Source organism: Aotus nancymaae, unplaced genomic scaffold, assembly GCF_030222135.1.
Source record: "Aotus nancymaae isolate 86718 unplaced genomic scaffold, 86718_ANA_hifiasm-v0.15.2.pri h1tg000008l, whole genome shotgun sequence".
Taxonomy (NCBI): Eukaryota; Metazoa; Chordata; class Mammalia; order Primates; family Aotidae; genus Aotus; species Aotus nancymaae.
In genome coordinates this window covers 50,673,199-50,691,632 of record NW_026988419.1, presented here as the reverse complement: position 1 = coordinate 50,691,632, position 18,434 = coordinate 50,673,199, and the positions used below count along the sequence as shown (strand labels likewise).

General features: G+C 35.1%; 1 protein-coding gene across 3 annotated transcripts in view; it reads left to right on the top strand.

Annotated features, from left to right (window-relative positions):
• ITPRID2 (ITPR interacting domain containing 2) overlaps positions 1–17,624 on the top strand; it is a 75,016-nt gene extending 57,392 nt beyond the window's left edge. Inside the window, exons 11-18 of one of the 3 annotated variants that reach the window (XM_012468598.2) lie at positions 19–1,233; positions 3,452–3,529; positions 3,609–3,736; positions 4,132–4,282; positions 5,417–5,482; positions 6,453–6,917; positions 12,306–12,423; positions 13,401–17,624. In XM_012468598.2, coding sequence (XP_012324021.2) covers positions 19–1,233; positions 3,452–3,529; positions 3,609–3,736; positions 4,132–4,282; positions 5,417–5,482; positions 6,453–6,917; positions 12,306–12,410 — 2,208 coding nt within the window. In that variant the 3' untranslated portion in view covers positions 12,411–12,423; positions 13,401–17,624. The remainder of the gene's footprint in view (positions 1–18; positions 1,234–3,451; positions 3,530–3,608; positions 3,737–4,131; positions 4,283–5,416; positions 5,483–6,452; positions 6,918–12,305; positions 12,424–13,400) is intronic. The other 2 variants (XM_012468599.3, XM_012468602.3) reach the window with 2 other exon arrangements.
• Positions 17,625–18,434: the final 810 nt, after the last annotated feature.

The window sequence follows — 18,434 nt, the reverse complement described above, 5'->3', positions numbered from 1 at the left end:
CCTGTTTCCTTTTCACAGGTTCAGGAGTCCTTGCAGGCCATGGGGAGTAGTGCTGATAGCTGTGACAGTGAGACAACAGTTACGTCATTTGGTGAAGACCTTGCCACACCGGCAGCACGAGACCAGCCGTATTTTAATGAGTCAGAGGAGGAGTCTCTCATCCCTCTTCAGAAGGGAAGAGAGAAGGTGGCAGCAGCAGTTGCTGACAAAAGAAAATCAGGCAGCCAGGATTTCCCTCAGTGCAAGACCATTGAGAATCCAGGAAATAAACAGTCCACCTGTAGTCCGGGGAATCATGTTACTGAAATTACTGAAGTGAAAGAGGGTTTGTTTCCAGCAGAGACGGTAGAGCTACTGAGGGAAGCAAGTGCTGAAAGTGATGTGGATAAAAGCAGTGAATGTGAATTTACTCAGTATATCACACACCATATTCCGAAATCATTGGCTTCTATTGAAGCTAAATGCAGTGATATGAGCTCTGAAAATAAAACAGGGCCTCCCTCTTCTGTGGACAGAGTTAATACAGCTTTGCAAAGAGCTCAAATGAAGGTGTGCAGTCTGTCTAATCAAAGAATAGGGCGTAGCCTGCTAAAATCAAAAGATGTATTAAAACAAAGGTACTTATTTGCAAAAGCTGGCTATCCTCTCAGAAGGTCTCAGTCTTTACCAACCACCTTATTGAGCCCAGTAAGGGTTGTGTCCTCTGTCAATGTTCGATTATCTCCAGGAAAAGAGACCAGATGCAGCCCACCTTCCTTCACCTATAAGTACACACCTGAAGAAGAGCAGGAATTGGAAAAGGGGGTAATGGAACATGATGGTCAGTCGTTAGTTAAATCGACCATTTTCATCTCTCCATCATCTGTGAAGAAAGAAGAAGCCCCCCAGAGTGAGGCACCGCGCATGGAGGACTGCCATCATGGAAGGACTCCTACCTGTTCACGGCTTGCTCCACCACCAATGTCTCAGTCCACCTGCTCCCTTCACTCCATCCACTCTGAGTGGCAAGAAAGGCCCCTGTGTGAGCACACAAGAACTCTGAGCACTCACAGTGTGCCCAACATATCAGGGGTTACCTGTAGTGCCTTCGCTTCCCCTTTTGGGTGTCCTTACTCACATAGACATGCCACCTACCCTTACCGAGTGTGCTCTGTGAATCCTCCTTCAGCCATAGAAATGCAGTTGCGAAGAGTATTACATGATATTAGAAACTCACTGCAGAATCTTTCACAGGTATGAGAAAAAGTAAATCTTTATTAGCTTTTTTCTTTTTTGCTCTGAGCACTTCTTAATTCACAGAGAACCTAAGGCTCATCAAGTGTGAACAACTACAGCTTTATTTTCTGACATGCCCAAACTTATCTGCATCTCCCCTCCTTTTCTACCTTCTCTCCTGTTTCGAGGGAGAAGCTGTAACTAATTCTGATTAAAGTCAATTTCTCTGCTCATAATCTGTCTCCTTTCCTAGAGGAGAGATTTTGTTCATTAGTTATCCTCCCATTTTTAGTCTGTTATCCATTGTCTTTGTTTTAGTCTGCAATCTTGGTCAAGTCGTTTCTATTATTAAGAAATCTTCCCTCTCAAAGTACTTTCTCTCTTTTTCTCTGCTGTTTGAACATATTGACTACCTTTTCCTTTTCTAAGTTTTCTCCCTGTTGGCTTCTGTGGCACCACGTTCTCCTGGTTCTGCTCGTAGCTCTTTGACTAAGCTTTTCCCTTCACCTACTGACCCCTGATGCTGTGCACAGAGTTAGTCTACTTCCACTGGACTCAAAGACTGGAACTACTCCAGACCAGAAAAAAAAATAAGGTAAAGTGTGAATTTGATTTAAAACGCTCTGTGTGTCTTGTCACTTTTAAAGTCACCATTCTCATATTTGTTAGTGGACTGGAAATAACTTTTCAAAAAAATCTTTGAAAATAAGTGAGTTGTCTTCAGTTTTGCCTTTTACATTTTGTTGAAAATTCTCTCTGAACACGTCATATTTAGACAATTGGGGATTGAAGAAAATAGCAATGTAATATAGTCATGAGAGCATTCAACAACGAGTCAGGAGGCCTAGAATGAATGTAATAGATCTCTTATCATCATGACATAGTAGACAGGAGCCACTTGGAAAGTAAAAATCAAAGGTGTAACTTCTCAAGTTATAGTAAGATACACCTCTTAACTGTAGGTTTTATCCTCATGACAGTTGTCCCCAAACAGTTTTCTGTTTAACCAGAATGTGAGTGTTTCTTGTTCCTCCTTAGAAAATGTTGTTCTGTCTGTGACAGAGATGTTTAACCTTGCAGCTGTTATTATGTCAAGCTGGGAATTTCCAGGGCCCTGTCCACCTGCACCCTCATGGTGCATCTTTCTTTCTAGGCCACTTTGTTCTTCTGCTTCAGCTGTGGTATCTTTCTCCTGGATGTCCCAGCAATAACTTAGCTAGTAAATCTCCCCATGCCCACCCCATACCACACTAGTAGACAGATGCTTTCTGTGATGTGGTCTCTGACTTGTCCAGCCTCATTTTTTAGCTGTGTGTTCCACCCATCCTGGAGAACTATGCACAGGGCTCTAAACAGTTGTGTGTTCTTAGGTGTCTGCACATGCTGTCTTTTGTTTTGTTTTAAATATAAAAATCAAGTTTCTGTTTGTCACCCACATGGAGTGCTGGAGACAGTGGTGTGATCACAGCTCCCTGCAGCCTTGAACTCATGGGCTTAAGTGATCCTCTTGCCTTGGCCTCCCAAAGTGCTGAGATTACAAGCCACCTTTTTTTTAAAAAAAAAAAACCTGAATCACCTTGCCTTTGCCTTTCTTTGCATAATCAAGCCCTACTTACTGTTAAGGCTCAGTTCAAGTAGTGTCACCACTTTTGGAAAGTTCATGTAATCTGAATTTTTGTGTGTCCATCATAGCACTCCTTCCACAGTATTATAATTTTTTAAAAGTTCCCTTTATTTTTCCTTACACTATGAGGACACCTGAAGGCTGGGGATACCTTTTATGTTTTTATCTCACTGCTTAAAATAGTGGGATATAGGAAGTGCTCAGATGTCTAAGAAAGATGATGATGATTGCTTGCTACTCTTTCCAGCAGAGTTAATAATCACTATAATCTCATGATGATATTTGCAAGGGCTTCTACATTTTTGAGTTTTGATTTTTTTTTAACTTTCTCCAGGTAAGAGGGAAGCCCTGAACAATAAATAGATCTGAACTATGTATGTTCCTTCGCCTCCTCCTCCCATGTAGATTGGCTTATACTTGGAACTGCTAGCAGTAGTAGATGTCATTGAGGACTGATTTCTTTTTTCCTGCTTACAATATGAAGGATTTTTGGATCCTTTTGCCTTAAAGAGAAAAATATGTATGCCCCAAATTCTGCCTTTTTAACCTCTTAAGTAATTTGGAAGTAGTTACTTTAACATTGATTTTAATCCTACTTTTACTTTTTTGAAGTACCCTATGATGAGAGGACCTGATCTTGCTGCTGCTCCATATAGTACTCAGAAATCATCTGTTCTACCTCTTTATGAAGTAAGTTCTTACTTACATCTTTGTTTTCCAAAATAATTTGTAGAATTTAGAATTGTAATTTTCTTCTATTGCATTCTAGAATACTTTTCAGGAGCTCCAGGTAATGAGGCGGAGCCTGAATTTGTTTAGAACACAAATGATGGATTTAGAATTGGCAATGCTGCGTCAGCAAAGCATGGTTTATCATCATATGACTGAGGAGGAAAGGTAAAAGTTCATTTTGTCTTGCCACAGCTCAAAAAGCTTTTCATTCAGTCTTTTCAACTTACGTTTTTTGAAATTAGGTTTTGATTCTACTGCTGTATACTTTGTATCTGTTATGTGAACCAGTGTTGATAAAATTAGTCATACATAGTGTTTTACTAAGTAAACTTGTGTGCCTTCAGTATCCTCAGGGTCCAGTGTTTGAGATATTTGTGAGAGGATAAGGGAAGAAAGACCGATGTCCTAGTGGGTACACCTATTGTAGTTGATGTTGTACTAATTTACAGAACCTGAGATGTCAGCACCTTCTGTTAGCATATAGTAGTTGTTGAAAGATTTGTGATTAGGAATCTCCCAACTGCATTTTTCAAACTTTGTGCCCTTCACCATACCAATAGGTTTGAAGTTGATCAGCTCCAGGGCTTGAGAAATTCCGTCCGAATGGAACTTCAGGACCTGGAACTGCAGCTGGAGGAGCGCCTGCTGGGCCTGGAGGAGCAGCTTCGTGCTGTGCGCATGCCTTCACCCTTCCGCTCCTCCGCACTCATGGTACGCTACCTGGAGGGTGGTCAGAGTTTTCACCCAAGGTTTATTTATAATGTTCCAATAATTTAGGACATGTGCCTTCATTTCAAATCATTTATTTTAATGGTATTAAAAGCATGCATACTCTTTAAGGAGCTTTCCCACAAATCATTTAAATGTACAATTTACAATTTGTAGTAATTGTCATAAGTAGTATGTTTAGAAATATGGCAAATTTTTAATGATAAATTTTAATAATTGGAAAGAATAAGGGTTAATACAAAAGTTGAGGGTTTCTAAAGGAAAAATGATAGTGAATTAACATGACTAATATAAATTTTACTAGCTGCATGTAACTACAGAGAACACAAATACGTATTTTACTCATTTTTTTCTTTCTTAACATTAAATAAATATGTGTTTAAACTTTTTCTTTATTTTAGATTCTTTTCCATTTGTTTTTAAAGGAATCAAGTGGTACATATATATTTTCTTATATATGTATTGATACATATATATTTTCCTATGTATATATAGATAGATCTATATATCCCAGAGAATAAAAAGAAACACTTTTTGTACCACTTTTTATACTTCTAATATTTCTTTCCATGACATTTGAACTTCAACAGTTGCATTTTTATTTTTGAGAATATCTTTGAAGTTGTAGAATATATTGCTTTGATATGCTGAAAGAGTGAATTATTCTTAGCAGTGTATTTGATGTTGTTAAAATGAAAAAGATGAATATGCACGCATACACTTATGTGTGTATGTACTACAAATGAAGTAGAATAAACCTGTGTATACACACACGTATGTATAGCATAGAATAAGAATATCTGTATTGCTAATGAATGTACTTTTCAACATGGTTTTCATCTATCATTCTGAGAAGTGTGTGTTGGTGATAGTGGAGAACTAGAACATCCTCTGCATATTTTATCAGTTTTAACTCACAATAATGCATTTTATGGGACCTGTGACACTTGAGGTAACCTTTGTGACATGAAGGGATGCTTCCAGGCACTAATTAGTCAATTAATTTTATTATGAAACTCTTGCAATTTTAAAAAATATATATGTACATTATAAATATATATATGTGTGTATGTGTGTGTGTGTGTGTGTGTGTGTATCTTGTTTTTACCTTTTCAGGGAATGTGTGGCAGTAGAAGCGCTGATAACTTGTCATGCCCTTCTCCATCGAATATAATGGAACCAGTAAGCTTCTTTCCTTTTAAATCACTGGGGAAGGGAATAATACAACATTTCATAGACAAATAGTTTCCCTAGTTTAGATGAAATGTATGTTTGTTTTAAATACATAATTTGATAAATTATAGTTGATTGGAAGTGAGTTTGGCACTCTTGAAACTCCACTGTGTCTTAAGCCACTAGAAAGCCATCTTATTTGAAATAGTGATTTATCTTTCTGAGGTAATGGACCATAAAAAGCATGTCCAGTGCCTCGTGCCTATAATCCCAGCACTTTATTTAGGTGACAGCGGTGGGAGGATTGCTTCAAGCCAGGAGTTTGAGACCAGCCTAGTCAACAAAGTGAGACCCTTTCTCTTTAAAAATTAGCCATGCATGCTGATGTGTGCCTGTAGTCCCAGGTACTCAGAAGGCCCAGGTGGGAGGATCACTTGAGCCCAGGAGCTCAAGTCTATAGTGAGCTCTGATTGTGCCACTGCACTCCAGCCTGGGTGACAGAGCAAGATCCTGTCTTTAAAAAAAATTAGATGTTTAATTTACACTTCAGGAGAAATGTGCTTTTGTGGTATGATCCTGGGTTCTTTAGGTAGTTAGAACTGTAATATGACTAAGTTTTTAACAGAAACCAACTTTTATTATGTGTTAGACTAGTTCATTTGGAGGCAAAAGCACTATGAGTAGCTGTTTTTCACTAGTTACTCTTACTTACAAGTAATTTGGACACCTTGGTGGTAACAAGTAAATTTTCATCCTACTATGCATTCTGGTTACCTGTTTTGTTGTTTGATCTCAGTAGGAACTTAAATTTCACTTACTGTTTCTACAAATTTGAGTAGTTACTAAATTAATGGAATAGGTTTATGTCTTTACAAATTATGTGATTTTGGGCAGTAGTAACAACCAGGACTTTAACTTTCTTTTTAGCTACCAATCTTAATTTCAAGAAATAAAAATAACATTTTTTTATGAACTCCAGGTCACCGAACTGATGCAGGAACAGTCATACCTGAAGTCTGAATTGGGCCTAGGACTTGGAGAAATGAGATTTGAAATTCCTCCTGGAGAAAGCTCAGAATCTGTTTTTTCCCAAGCAACATCAGAATCATCTTCTGTATGTTCTGGTCCCTCTCATGCTAATAAAAAAACTGGAGTACCTTGTACTGCCTCAGTGGGCAAACCCAAAACCCCATTAGTGGCGAGGAAGAAAGTATTCCGAGCATCGGTGGCTCTAACGCCAACGGCTCCTTCTAGAACAGGCTCTGTACAGACACCTCCAGATTTGGAAAGTTCTGAGGAAGTTGATGCAGCTGAAGAAGCCCCAGAGGTTATAGGACCTAAATCTGAAGTGGAAGAAGGGCATGGAAAACTCCCAGTAATGCCGGCTGCTGAGGAAATGCATAAAAATGCGGAGCAAGATGAGTTGCAGCAAGTCATACGGGAGGTGGGTAAAATCTGTGTTTAATTCATTTATTTGGAGATACGTGTTAGAGGAGATTTTGATTGAATATTAATTATAGGATGTTCTGTTGATTCACTGTATTCAGTAATTTTCACAGAGCTTTTAAATTAGCTTTCCTATTGATCGAGTTTGTGTCTGTTAAGATACATTTGGTAATGGCATTTCTGCAAATTTCATACTCTAGTGTGAAATAATTACAATTCTCTGTGTTCACTGTGGTGATAAAGATGTATGTGGGACTCAAAATAAACATAAGACATACCCTTTGGACCTCTTGTTTCCACATCTACGAAGTGAGGAATTACAGTTTAGGTTTCGTCGAGGATTAAAAACTACATTTTAATAGCTGGGCACGGTATATGCCTATAATCCCAGCTACTCGTGAGGCTGGGGCAGGAGAATCATTTGAACCCAGGAGGAGGCACAGGTTGCAGCAAGATTGCACGATTGCAGTGGTCCAGCCTGGGCGACAGAGCGAGACTCTGTCTCAGAAAAAAAATAAAAATAAATAAATAAATATATATTATATATATATTCTTTTTATAATCTTAGTTGATATGAGAAAATGATTGTGATATTAGTAAGTATAAATAATTTGATTGATTTGGTTTGGTGTTTTTGGTTCAAAAATCATAATATACTAAGAAAAGAGGGTTTGCCCTAGATGATAGCAGCATAAGAACTTGAAGCATTACCGTAGTTCTGGATGACCAGAAGAACTGCAAAAAAATATTACACATGAAGGTTAGTAGTGAAAGGTCAGAGGTTGAGTAAATTAGTAAAATAAATGTTTTTAGCACTGAGATCAGGTAATAGGAAGGAATAGAATACATAATTTTAAAAGCTCCCTTTTAAACAGCTCAGTGCAGTTATCTGTGTTTATCTAGTAGTATTCTGTGGATTAAATTGTATACATAAGCCAATGTGAAATTTGTAGTATATGCAATTTTCTAAATTTCAATCATGGTGAAACAAATCACATTTTCAAAACAAGTATTACGGCAGAAGACTTCATGTCTGTAATTTATTTTCATGATGCTATGACTCTACCAACTAAAAGTTTAAAGGTCTTAATTCTTTAAATTTATTTTTCCTACAAATGTAATCATTTTTGTAAGTTGGCTGTGGCTGCCTAATATTTAGCAAACTCAGCATTCACCCTACTCAGGAAGCAGGTTTTAAGGTAACTTTTTTTTTAATTCTAGAAATGTGATGTTTTTGTTCCCCTTAGCTTGCTTTGGTACAAAAATTTTCTTTGAATACTTTATGTTGCTCTTTTAGCACAAATACTCCATTCAATGCACATTTGAATCCTCATTTTTAAAGTTTTAATGACCTTATATGTCCTGTAGGTGATTTCCTAAGAATAAAAGTGTTCATTTTACACTAGAATGTTAATTCTTTAGCTTATAAAACATAGCATAGAGAAAATTTAGTTATTCCCATTAGGCTGCCTTGTTCCTAGAGAATTACTTAATCATTTAAAAGAACCTCTCATTAAATATAAAAGATTTTATAATTTGCAGACATTTAAACTAACATGCAAGGCAAATGTTCAAAGAATTTTTCAGAATTTGTTATTTAAACCATTAATTAGAAACTACTTAGTTCTAACTTTAGCATAGGCTTAAGTAAGTTGGGTTCAACATTTATTCTTTTACTGTCTCAAAGGACTTACCAAGCAAAGTATGTATAGATCAAACAAGGCATAAGAGGAGTATTGTTGTACTTAAGAAAGCAAATTATTTCGAAGTACTTTAAAAGCACATTTAATAAATTAGTTTAATGCCAGTTATAATTTAAAAAATAGTTTACGTTAATATTATCTTAGTTATAATGCTTTTCTGTTTATTTATAAAGTATTTAAAATTCAGGTTGTTTTTTTTTTCCAGTCATTCAAATTGGTAACCTTTTTACCTAACTACTTATTGTACTAAATTCCAGTTTTTTTAAATCTTGGTGTACAGTTACCAAGAAAATTAAATTAGATTCTGTCTTCCTAGCAGTTCTGAGCCCCTAATCCCATTAACAAAGCCACCATTCAGGAAGGCAGGATTTAATCTTGGGTTGAACAGTTTTGCAGGTGAGGATTAAGCATGTTTGGCAGGCACTTTGAGGAAAGTTTTCTTACTGCATTCATGGATGCCTGAAAACAGTGGTATCTGTCAGGCCTTTGTTTCTTTCATTGTACCATTAAGTGAGGTTTTTTAAAAAAATGTTTTCATCATTTATAATGTGTTACTACAGTAGAATTCCTTTTTTTGAAGGACAACATTGAAAGTGTTTTCAGACAAATATTTAATACACTCATTAAATAGCTAAATTTTTGTCATATTAAAGATATTTCTTTTCTGCATGTACATTGTATTGTAGTAGGAAAAAAGTACATACTGTCTTAAAATTTGCCCAAGTCAACTGTGATGTATGTGATAGTGGCCTGAAACTGTTTGCAGTTGCTTTAAAAATGTATAAATGTGTGTAAATAAAAGGATTACTTAATAGAATAAATGCATATATGCCCACAGAAGCAAATTCAACAAAATTATGTGTCAAAGAGTAAACATAGATTGCTTTGTGTTTAGCGAGTTCTTTGTTAATTAGAGTTTATAGACTTGGTTCATGCCTTTTGGGATCTTTACTACAGAACATCTGAGATGTTTTACGCATGTATTTTGGTAAATATACAGCTTGCTCATGTGTTCTTACAGAAACTTCTTTTAGTGATCACTTGTAATAGCTGCCACTTAGTAGGCACTCAGTAGAACACAATAAGTGGATGTGTTGCCCCGTACTTCAGACTTGAATTCAGTCTTTTTGTTTTATCAATGAGTATGCCTTTCTCAATCTCAGGTAGTCTGTATTTAGCCTACTTTTTTTTTTTTTTTTGGAAATTGTGCTTATAAAGGTAATATTACAATACATCCCAGGGGAGTTTTCTCACTTCGAATCCTTCCAGCCTCTCCACAGCATGGGAGACTTTAGAACTAAATTATTTGTCCATACATTTTTTTCCTTCAATAAATTATTAAATATATTGTGTTATTTTCAGGGCTATTCTACCTGTAGTCTGCTTTTGTTTTTCTGCTTTCTCTTCCTTTTTGTGTCTCATATTGTCTCTTGCTCTTGTACTTTCTCACTCTGTCATCAATTCATTCAGACACTGCATCTTTACTGTATGCTGAGATACACTGATAAATGAGACCTGATCCGCTCGCTGAAGGAGCTCACAGTACACCTTCCATCTGACCTCACTGTTCCTATTCTCATTCCCTTCTACTCTCTAGAGGGATCCATCTTGGCAGTTAGGCTCCATTATGTGCCCCTCTCATTTGAGACCAACTTGCTACAGAGTTTTCTATCTCCATTGTCATCTGAAATTGTTCTTTCCTTTTTGTGACATACCACGTAAAAGCTGCCATTCTCTGGGAATTCTATCCCATACTAGTTTCTCATTTATCAATTTTTTTTCTGTTTTCATGTCATTAATGAATTAATAAATTAGTTTTCCTTAATATTTTATGAAACTGGCTGGGTGCGGTGGCTCACGCCTGTAATCCCAACACTTTGGGGGAGGCCGAGGCAGGCAGATCATCTGAGGTCAGGAGTTCGAGACCAACCTGGCCAACATGGCGAAACCCTGTCTCTACTAAAAATACAAAAATTAGCCGGGTGTGGTGGTAATCACAGCCACTCGGGAGGCTGAGTCAGGAGAATTGCTTGAACCTGGGAGGCAGAGGTTGCAGTGAGCCGAGATTGCGCCATTGCATTCCAGTCTGGGCGACAGAAGGAGACTCTGTCTCAAAAAAACTAATAAATAAATATTTTATGAAACTGTGTTCATTTTGTGTCCATTGAAATTATGACACGCTTGATAGGAGAGCACTTTATTCCAGTAATGTCTGTACACCCAAAAAAGGTTGGCACACATTTTTGGTTTGTCAAGAATACATGTTGGCTAATTTATTTTTTGAATGATGAAGGATAATGAGATATAATAAAATGGCCATATCGCATTGGTAGCAGGACTGGAAAGACTATACTCATTGTTTTGTGCATATAGATTTGCAGTGGTTCTAATTCAGTATATTGTATTTGTTTTTATATATTGTGACTAAGATTCTGGTTTTTATAATACTTGTATCTAACCCATACTTGTTTGAAAAGTAAATCTGAAGTGCTATGTGCTTCAAAAATCTTTTGATGTTTGAAGTTTAGAAATATTGATAAAAGGTAAAGTGAAAAGCTTATATTATTTAAATATATTCTAGTACAGATAGTTGGTAGCTAATGTGTGTTTTGTTTCTTTGAATAACTATGTATAACTATGTATTGTGTACCAATTTTGCATGATGGACAAATATAGTGCCATTTTTGGAAAGATTTCAGTTAAGATGTGTTTGAGATGTACTTAGGAACATTTTAGGAAATAATTTGGCTGACAGGAAACTGGAAATGTAAAATTTTTAAAAGCTTGTTGAGAGTATCTCGAATGCTTATTTGGAAACACATTATCATTTTATTTCAGGAAATACACATTTATAGCTTCCACAAAGGGCTATTTAAAAGTGTTGCTGTGTCATTAGAGAGAAAAGGTGGAGATAGGCATATGTAAGTGTTTAGACATCATCTGGAGAAGAAAATCCTGATGGAATTGTAATTGCCTCAGGTCTATTTGCCTTTTCCAACAATAAAATGAGATGTATAGCCTCATAACCTATATGTATATGGTAAACAAAAGCTGTAGACAGGTGGCAATCGTACCATGCAACTAAAGAAAAAGTTACTTTTTAGAGTATGGTTGTTTTGAGGATGTTTTTCATGTTTTAAAATAAATTGTACTAAATGATAATTTCTTTTTCCCATTTAAAATGTGTGTATTAGGTTAGAACAATATATACTGTCTTTAGATACTTTGCTGTCAGTTGGTATAAACAGGCAGTATACCTGTATATTATTTTTCCTCTAAAGGATTTTCTCAGCAATGAGAAGACTTGTGTATCTGCTGATTACCTTACAAAGGTAGACAATACTAAAAACATTTAAGAAGTCCTTCCAGATTATTTTTTTGACGTGAAATAAAGTATTTACTACAAGTTTTTTAATTTATGAAATAACATTTTCTAATGTCCTCACCTTATGAATTGTGATATTGGTCATCTAGTTAGCTGAATAATTCTAGACCAGCCCTCAGAGTCTGATCTAGGTTGGAGGATAGATGGACTCGATTCCCCACTTTCTCTCTGTATTACAGGGAGATTCACATGAAGGTGAAATTAAGAAATTGAATGCTATTTGTTTTTTTAAAAAAACAGGAAAAAATGGATTATATTCATGTTGGTAAATTTTTATTTTATTGTTTTTCCAATCTAGATTAAAGAGTCTATCGTTGGGGAAATCAGACGGGAAATCGTAAGTGGACTTTTGGCAGCAGTATCTTCAAGTAAAGCATCTAATTCTAAGCAAGATTATCATTAAACGGAAATTATAGGTAAAGTTTTCTGAATTTCTTCGTTGAGCTAATGTAAATTAGTAATTTGTATTTTATTCTTTGTTTTGTTAGTATGCAGGTCTGGCTCTCTAGTTAAATTTTGAGTTTTAGAAAGTATGTAGTATGTTATTTTACAGTGTGAAAACTTCACCCAAGCCTATTTGAACTATAAATCAAATCCCATAATACAAATCTTCAAGAATTATCTATATTGGGTCATTTTACTAAAATTTCATTATAGTAACAAATCCTGGAATTGAACCTTCAAACCTGAATCTTATTTTGATTTTAATAGTATTTCAAATGTACAGTTTTAAAGAACAAGATTTTGTGAATTAGTCACAACTTCTAAGTATCTTTCCTAATTATTTTTATCTTTTAAAGAAACATATCCCATAGATTCATTTCTAATAATAATTTATTTCAAAAAACTGTCTTACGGTTCTTACGTAGTAAAATGAATTACTTTCATTTTATCTCATAGCTCTAATTACATTAAAAAAATTTTTTATAGAGATGGGGTCTTGTATGCTGCCCATGCTAGTCTTGAACTCCTAGCCTCAAGTGATCCCCCTGTTTTAGCTCCAATTTCATTTTATATAATATATATAAATAATAATTCTTGGTGAATGCTAAAAGAAATAATGCAGTTGAGCAGAATAATACTTTTAATAGAACTAAAATACTCATTGAATAAAACATGAGAAACAAATGTACTTTGGAAGGTATAATATACAATTTTAGGTATAGGAAATTGGAAAGTATTTTAATAAATTATGTCATAAAGCAATTAATAGGAATTAATTTTTTAAAGCCAAGGATAAAATAATTAACTCTCAGGAAGATGCATCAAGGTTACAGAATAATCATGTTTATATCCATATATATTTGCATAAAATTCTCATCCCCCTTTAAAGAAGCTTTTAATAAGAGTATTTGAAAGAGCTTTAAAGTTGACTTCTCTTTTCTTTTTTAAGGTTGGCATGGATCCTCTTAGCTGTGTAATACTGCAGTTACCAATGATAGGCACTGGTGGAGGTGTTACTTGTGCTTTAGAAGATACTTGCTGCTGAACTGGGCTACTGTATACAGTGTACAATGTGTATTTCTTCAAGTGTATCTTTTAAAAAATCATACATAGAAACTTAGGCACTTTGCTATTTCTTTTCTAAACTATCAAAAACTGTAGCAGTTTGAAAAGCCTAATATTTATTTGTATGTCAATATTTTTCATTTTATTCCCTATTAGAATTAATTATAAAACTTGAAGACTTCCAGACTTACCCAACTTATAAATAACATATTTCTTCATACTAGCTTCTTAAAACACTGACCTCTATGAGGTATTTACTGTGCAATAACTGATTCATTTTTTGAGAGCTTGAAGCAACCAATTTTTCCCTCCACTGCTGTTACTTAATGTCACTACCAAGAAGAAAAACTGTTCTGTTAAAAAAAATATTGCTCTTAATTCTTGAAGAGGTTACTAATAGCAGTAGGATAGAATTATATGAGGTTACCTACAACTACTTAATGTTCTTACACTGTAAGCCTTGTTGCTTTACTCAAGACAAATGTAATTTTATCATTTCTTATGTAGTATTTTTCTTTTCGAAATGTGCCTTATGTTAAACACTATGTACTTTCAGTTTTTGCATTGTCCAGACTTCTTTATTAGATGGAGATGTTTCTTCTTCTGTCTTTTAGACCCAGTAGAGTATCATCCAAATAATGGAGCCCATGACTTGAATGAATAGAAATGAATAAGCTGGTGTTTGTTTTTTTAAAATGGAAGTAATTTAGATTTGTTCTCTTCCATACATAAAATGATTTTAGTTCACTTTTAACCAGTGAAAGCTATTTGTTTTTATGAAAAAAAAAAAAAAGGAAAATGTTTTCCTATTCGGTTTTATATGTGTCAAATAAATGTGTAAAGTAACCACCAAATGTTATTAGAATTATTCATCTAGCATTTATAATTTTTCAACTCCTATTTTGTTTCTTTGTGTGTGATATTTTAATCAAAAGTGGTTGAGTTGTTAACAGTGTTCTTTGAAAGAATCTAAAAGGCTTATAAATGTTTGAAATATCACACAAAGGCTGATTTCTTTAAAAAAAAATTAAAACAATAAAGTATTTATTTTGCCTAAAATGTTTTTAGTGGTTTCTTAAACTGCAACATGAAAATTTTGAATTAGATTTGATAGGTAATAAATGAAGTCCAAAAGAATTGCACCGTATAACCCAATAGGGTGATACTCTCTTTTCCTAGGGAAGTGTCTATGATGTTTTAAAAAAATGAAGTTTAGGAGTAGACCACCCTGGAAAGAGGGAACAATTGAGGCCTCTTTGGCTCATCTAGTTCTGTGGTCATAATAATTACCATCTGAGGACAAATAAAACTTCTCTTTAAAAATATTCTATTAAAATACAAATAATAGATATTAAAATATTATTTAACTCTGTTCAATAACAGCAGTAATAACATTTGTTATTACTAACCAAATTAATATTTAGTAATCAATTATTTTAACTATTCAATTTTGAAGTCACTTTTAGTTCATTTTTGACAATACAAGATATCCAGATTTTGACAATCAAAATTAGAAATATAACAGTTGTGATAATAGGCTGAGACAGTGCTCAAATTACCTACATAGTATATGAATGAAAGGAATCTCAACAACTATCAGAGTTGTAGTTCCTTCTCCCCATTTTATTGTGGACTTAACATTTGAAAGCTATCATATTCAAGCCACTGTGCTGGCTGCTATGTGGAAATGAAAAATGAAAGGGTCTTAAAAAAAAGAAAGTGAAGGCATGTTTTAATTTATGGGTAGGTTTAGAAATATCAAAGAGTAACTAAAATAATTTGAGAGACTATAGTCTGGGTGGTCAGAGAAGTCTACCAAGTATGTGATCTGAGTGAAGTCTCTTTAAGTAATGGGAAATGCAAAGGCTGGGGTTCAAGTAGTCAAGAACATTAGCAAGAATTACCAAGAATACATAGATTGAGTTTGAATCACCATGTACATATTGAAAGCAATTTTTTTAATGCCAAGTTCATAGTTTGTGCATATTATGCTAAGAGCTTGCGCAAAGCCTAGAAGAGAAAGAATCTTGAAATGGTGATTTTCATGTTTGGAGTTGCTGTGAATGATACACCATGAGAAAAATAGGCAGATTTTGAAGTACATTTCAGATATGAAGTACATTTTCCTCTGAATATATTCAGTTGAATTTCAGTACATTTAAGAGTGCATTATCTCAGTTAGGAATATTTGCTCAGCTGGCCATGTTCAGCCTTTCCAGAGGAAAATGAGAATGCAGTGAAGTGTATATAAAAGAATGTAAAGAGTAAGTTTGGGCAGTTTCTGGAGAAATGCTGTATTGCCCATGTTCTTCACCTGTACAAATGGGACTGTGGTCTTAAGGAAGGAATTAAGCAAAACTGAAGTGTATGTTCTCTTAGAATTTTTCCTCTCCTGGAAAGAAGAAAATTACAGCACTTCTAGGAAGTGGGAAGTGGAAGCATTCTATCACCCTTTAATTGAAGCTGAGAGTCTGTATTTCGAAGCATGACTTAGAATCTTATTCATATTGAAACATCTTATTCATAATGAAAACATTTAATTAACATTTATTTTAATTGCATTCTAAATGTTAAAATGTCATATCTAATAATTCCTATACAGTTTTTTCTATTTATTGCTATTGAATGAGGCCTTTTCTCTTTTGTTCTCATTTCCACAATTGATGTTCTATTACTCATATTGAGTAACAGTCTACATACAGAGTGCCAGTGTAATAAGTAATACTGTCATAAATCATAAGTAACGACTTGCATACAAAATGTCAGTGCTCAGCAGAGTTACAAATATATTAAAAGATAATGCATATCAGACAAAGAGTCTGTTTTCCTCACAAGGGTTTTTTTTTTTGCACACCCAAAGGAGAAAGACTAAATTTTTGTGAACAACGAACTTATTTGCTCACTCCATAATGGTGATATTTGTGCCTATTTCTCAGTTGTTAGCGAAGAATGTAAATGAACTTAGCACAGCACTTGGCACAGTTCAAATAAGTGTTAGCTGTTATGGTGATGGTGATGGGTAAAGATAAGTGACAGGTAGATGAGTTTTGACAAGTTGAAGCATTAAATGGGAAAGATGGAACATGAACTTATAGATCCAGGACTGACCTTTTCAACTTTATTGTGTTCTTTCAAGCACAATAAAGATTGAATTTCTGCATTTCAAGAAGCTCCCAGGTGAGGTTGATGGTGCTGCCACGAACTGCACTTTAGTAGCAAGGGCTTAGGATAGTAGGTCTTAACTACCTGTCTGCTAGATGCTTCACAGGAAGGAATTTGTTAAGCAGGAAAAGTATTTTAATCTCCAGGGGGATGTCATCTTAGAGGCCTCTTCAAAAGACTTTTCATTATAGCCAAAGTTCAAAATGAAGAACAAATGTAAGCAAAAGCACATAGAAAAGAGACCAAAAGAGGGCCCACCTATGGCATTGTGGAATTATACAACGGCCAAGGAAGGCTGTGTGACAACAATGATCACAGTAAAAGAAAAAACAAAAATGCTGATTGCTGTTGATGGCAATGGGTAGTAAGTCCTTATATTGTGTAGACTGGATATTGAGAAAATGCAGAGACCATCTGAATGCTTCTAGAGTCAACCAGTCAAGAACCAGAATGAGACCCAATGAAGAATTAGTCTAGAGATGCTGCAGAAAGAGATCGGGTCTGCGATATGGAATTTATTTATAGCCATTGGAGTTTGAAGGAGCTTATCATTCCTTTCAGGGAGAGTCATATTTCACCTCTGCACAACACACTAATTTGTTATTCGTGTTCCTGAGTTAATTGTTTAGTAAATCCGTGTACTGATGATTCATGGTTTTGTTTCAGTACATCTCAAATAATTTCAGCAGTCCAAGGTGAAAAAAACAACAAAAAAAAGCCTCTGAAGTATTATAAAGCAGATATCTGATGAGTCGATTCACAAATACCTATTAGAACTCTGTCCCTGGGCAGAGACTGTTCTTGATAGAATCACCAGGGTCATCAGTTGAATCTCAGTTGTGAATGTCTTGATTTATGTTTAGTCAAAAAGGACTTATGTTGTTATTAACCTATTGATGTCTGTAAGATATAGACATTACAATAAAATGATGTGTTCACCCAGTCATCTTTAGTCTGTGATGACAAATGGGAATGCATTAATGACTACTGATATATGTTTCTTTTTTTCCATCATGTGCTGAAAGATAGTTTCCTCTCCTAAATCTCATCCATTAATATTGGGGCTCCCAGAGAGTTATTCATACATCTTCACGACAGTCCTAATGGGTCAATTCTAACTGCTTTCCTCTTCTCTTGCTCTTTCTGTTGAGGGTTCCACTGCTCCCCTGCCCTTGCACTGGGGTCCTCAATTGGCCTAGGTTGCACACTGCATGTGTATGGAAGTAAAGAGAGTGCTTCTCTTGCTGAATCACCCCTCACTACATTGGTAGCGTAGCAGCACTGCTTATAACCCAGCTTTCTCACATGAATCCCTTGTGAAACAATCTTTGGTCGTTTCTGCTTTCAGGCACACCCCTGTGGAACTTGTGGGTGGAAGTGCTTGAGACAGACATTTTGCTGTCCTTCCTATCTTCTTTTTTTCTCTAACACTGGAAAGCTCTCTTGCTGTCTGCTAAAATGCCCCCACTTAAATAAACTCATCTAGATCTACCCTAGCTGAATCATAGTAGGAACAGAGTGTGGACCCAAACTGTCCCCACTACCGCCTTTTAGAAACAGACATGCATTTTAATGACAAATATTGAGCATTCATATTTTTATTTTTCTATTTTGAAATCTTGCTACAATTACTTTCATTTGACCAACATTTAATAAACAACTATTGAGTATAAGGAACTAATGACAAAGTAAATTTTTGAATGACCTGATTATACCATTTACTAATTTCCTAATTTTACTAGCATGAGTCGTCTTT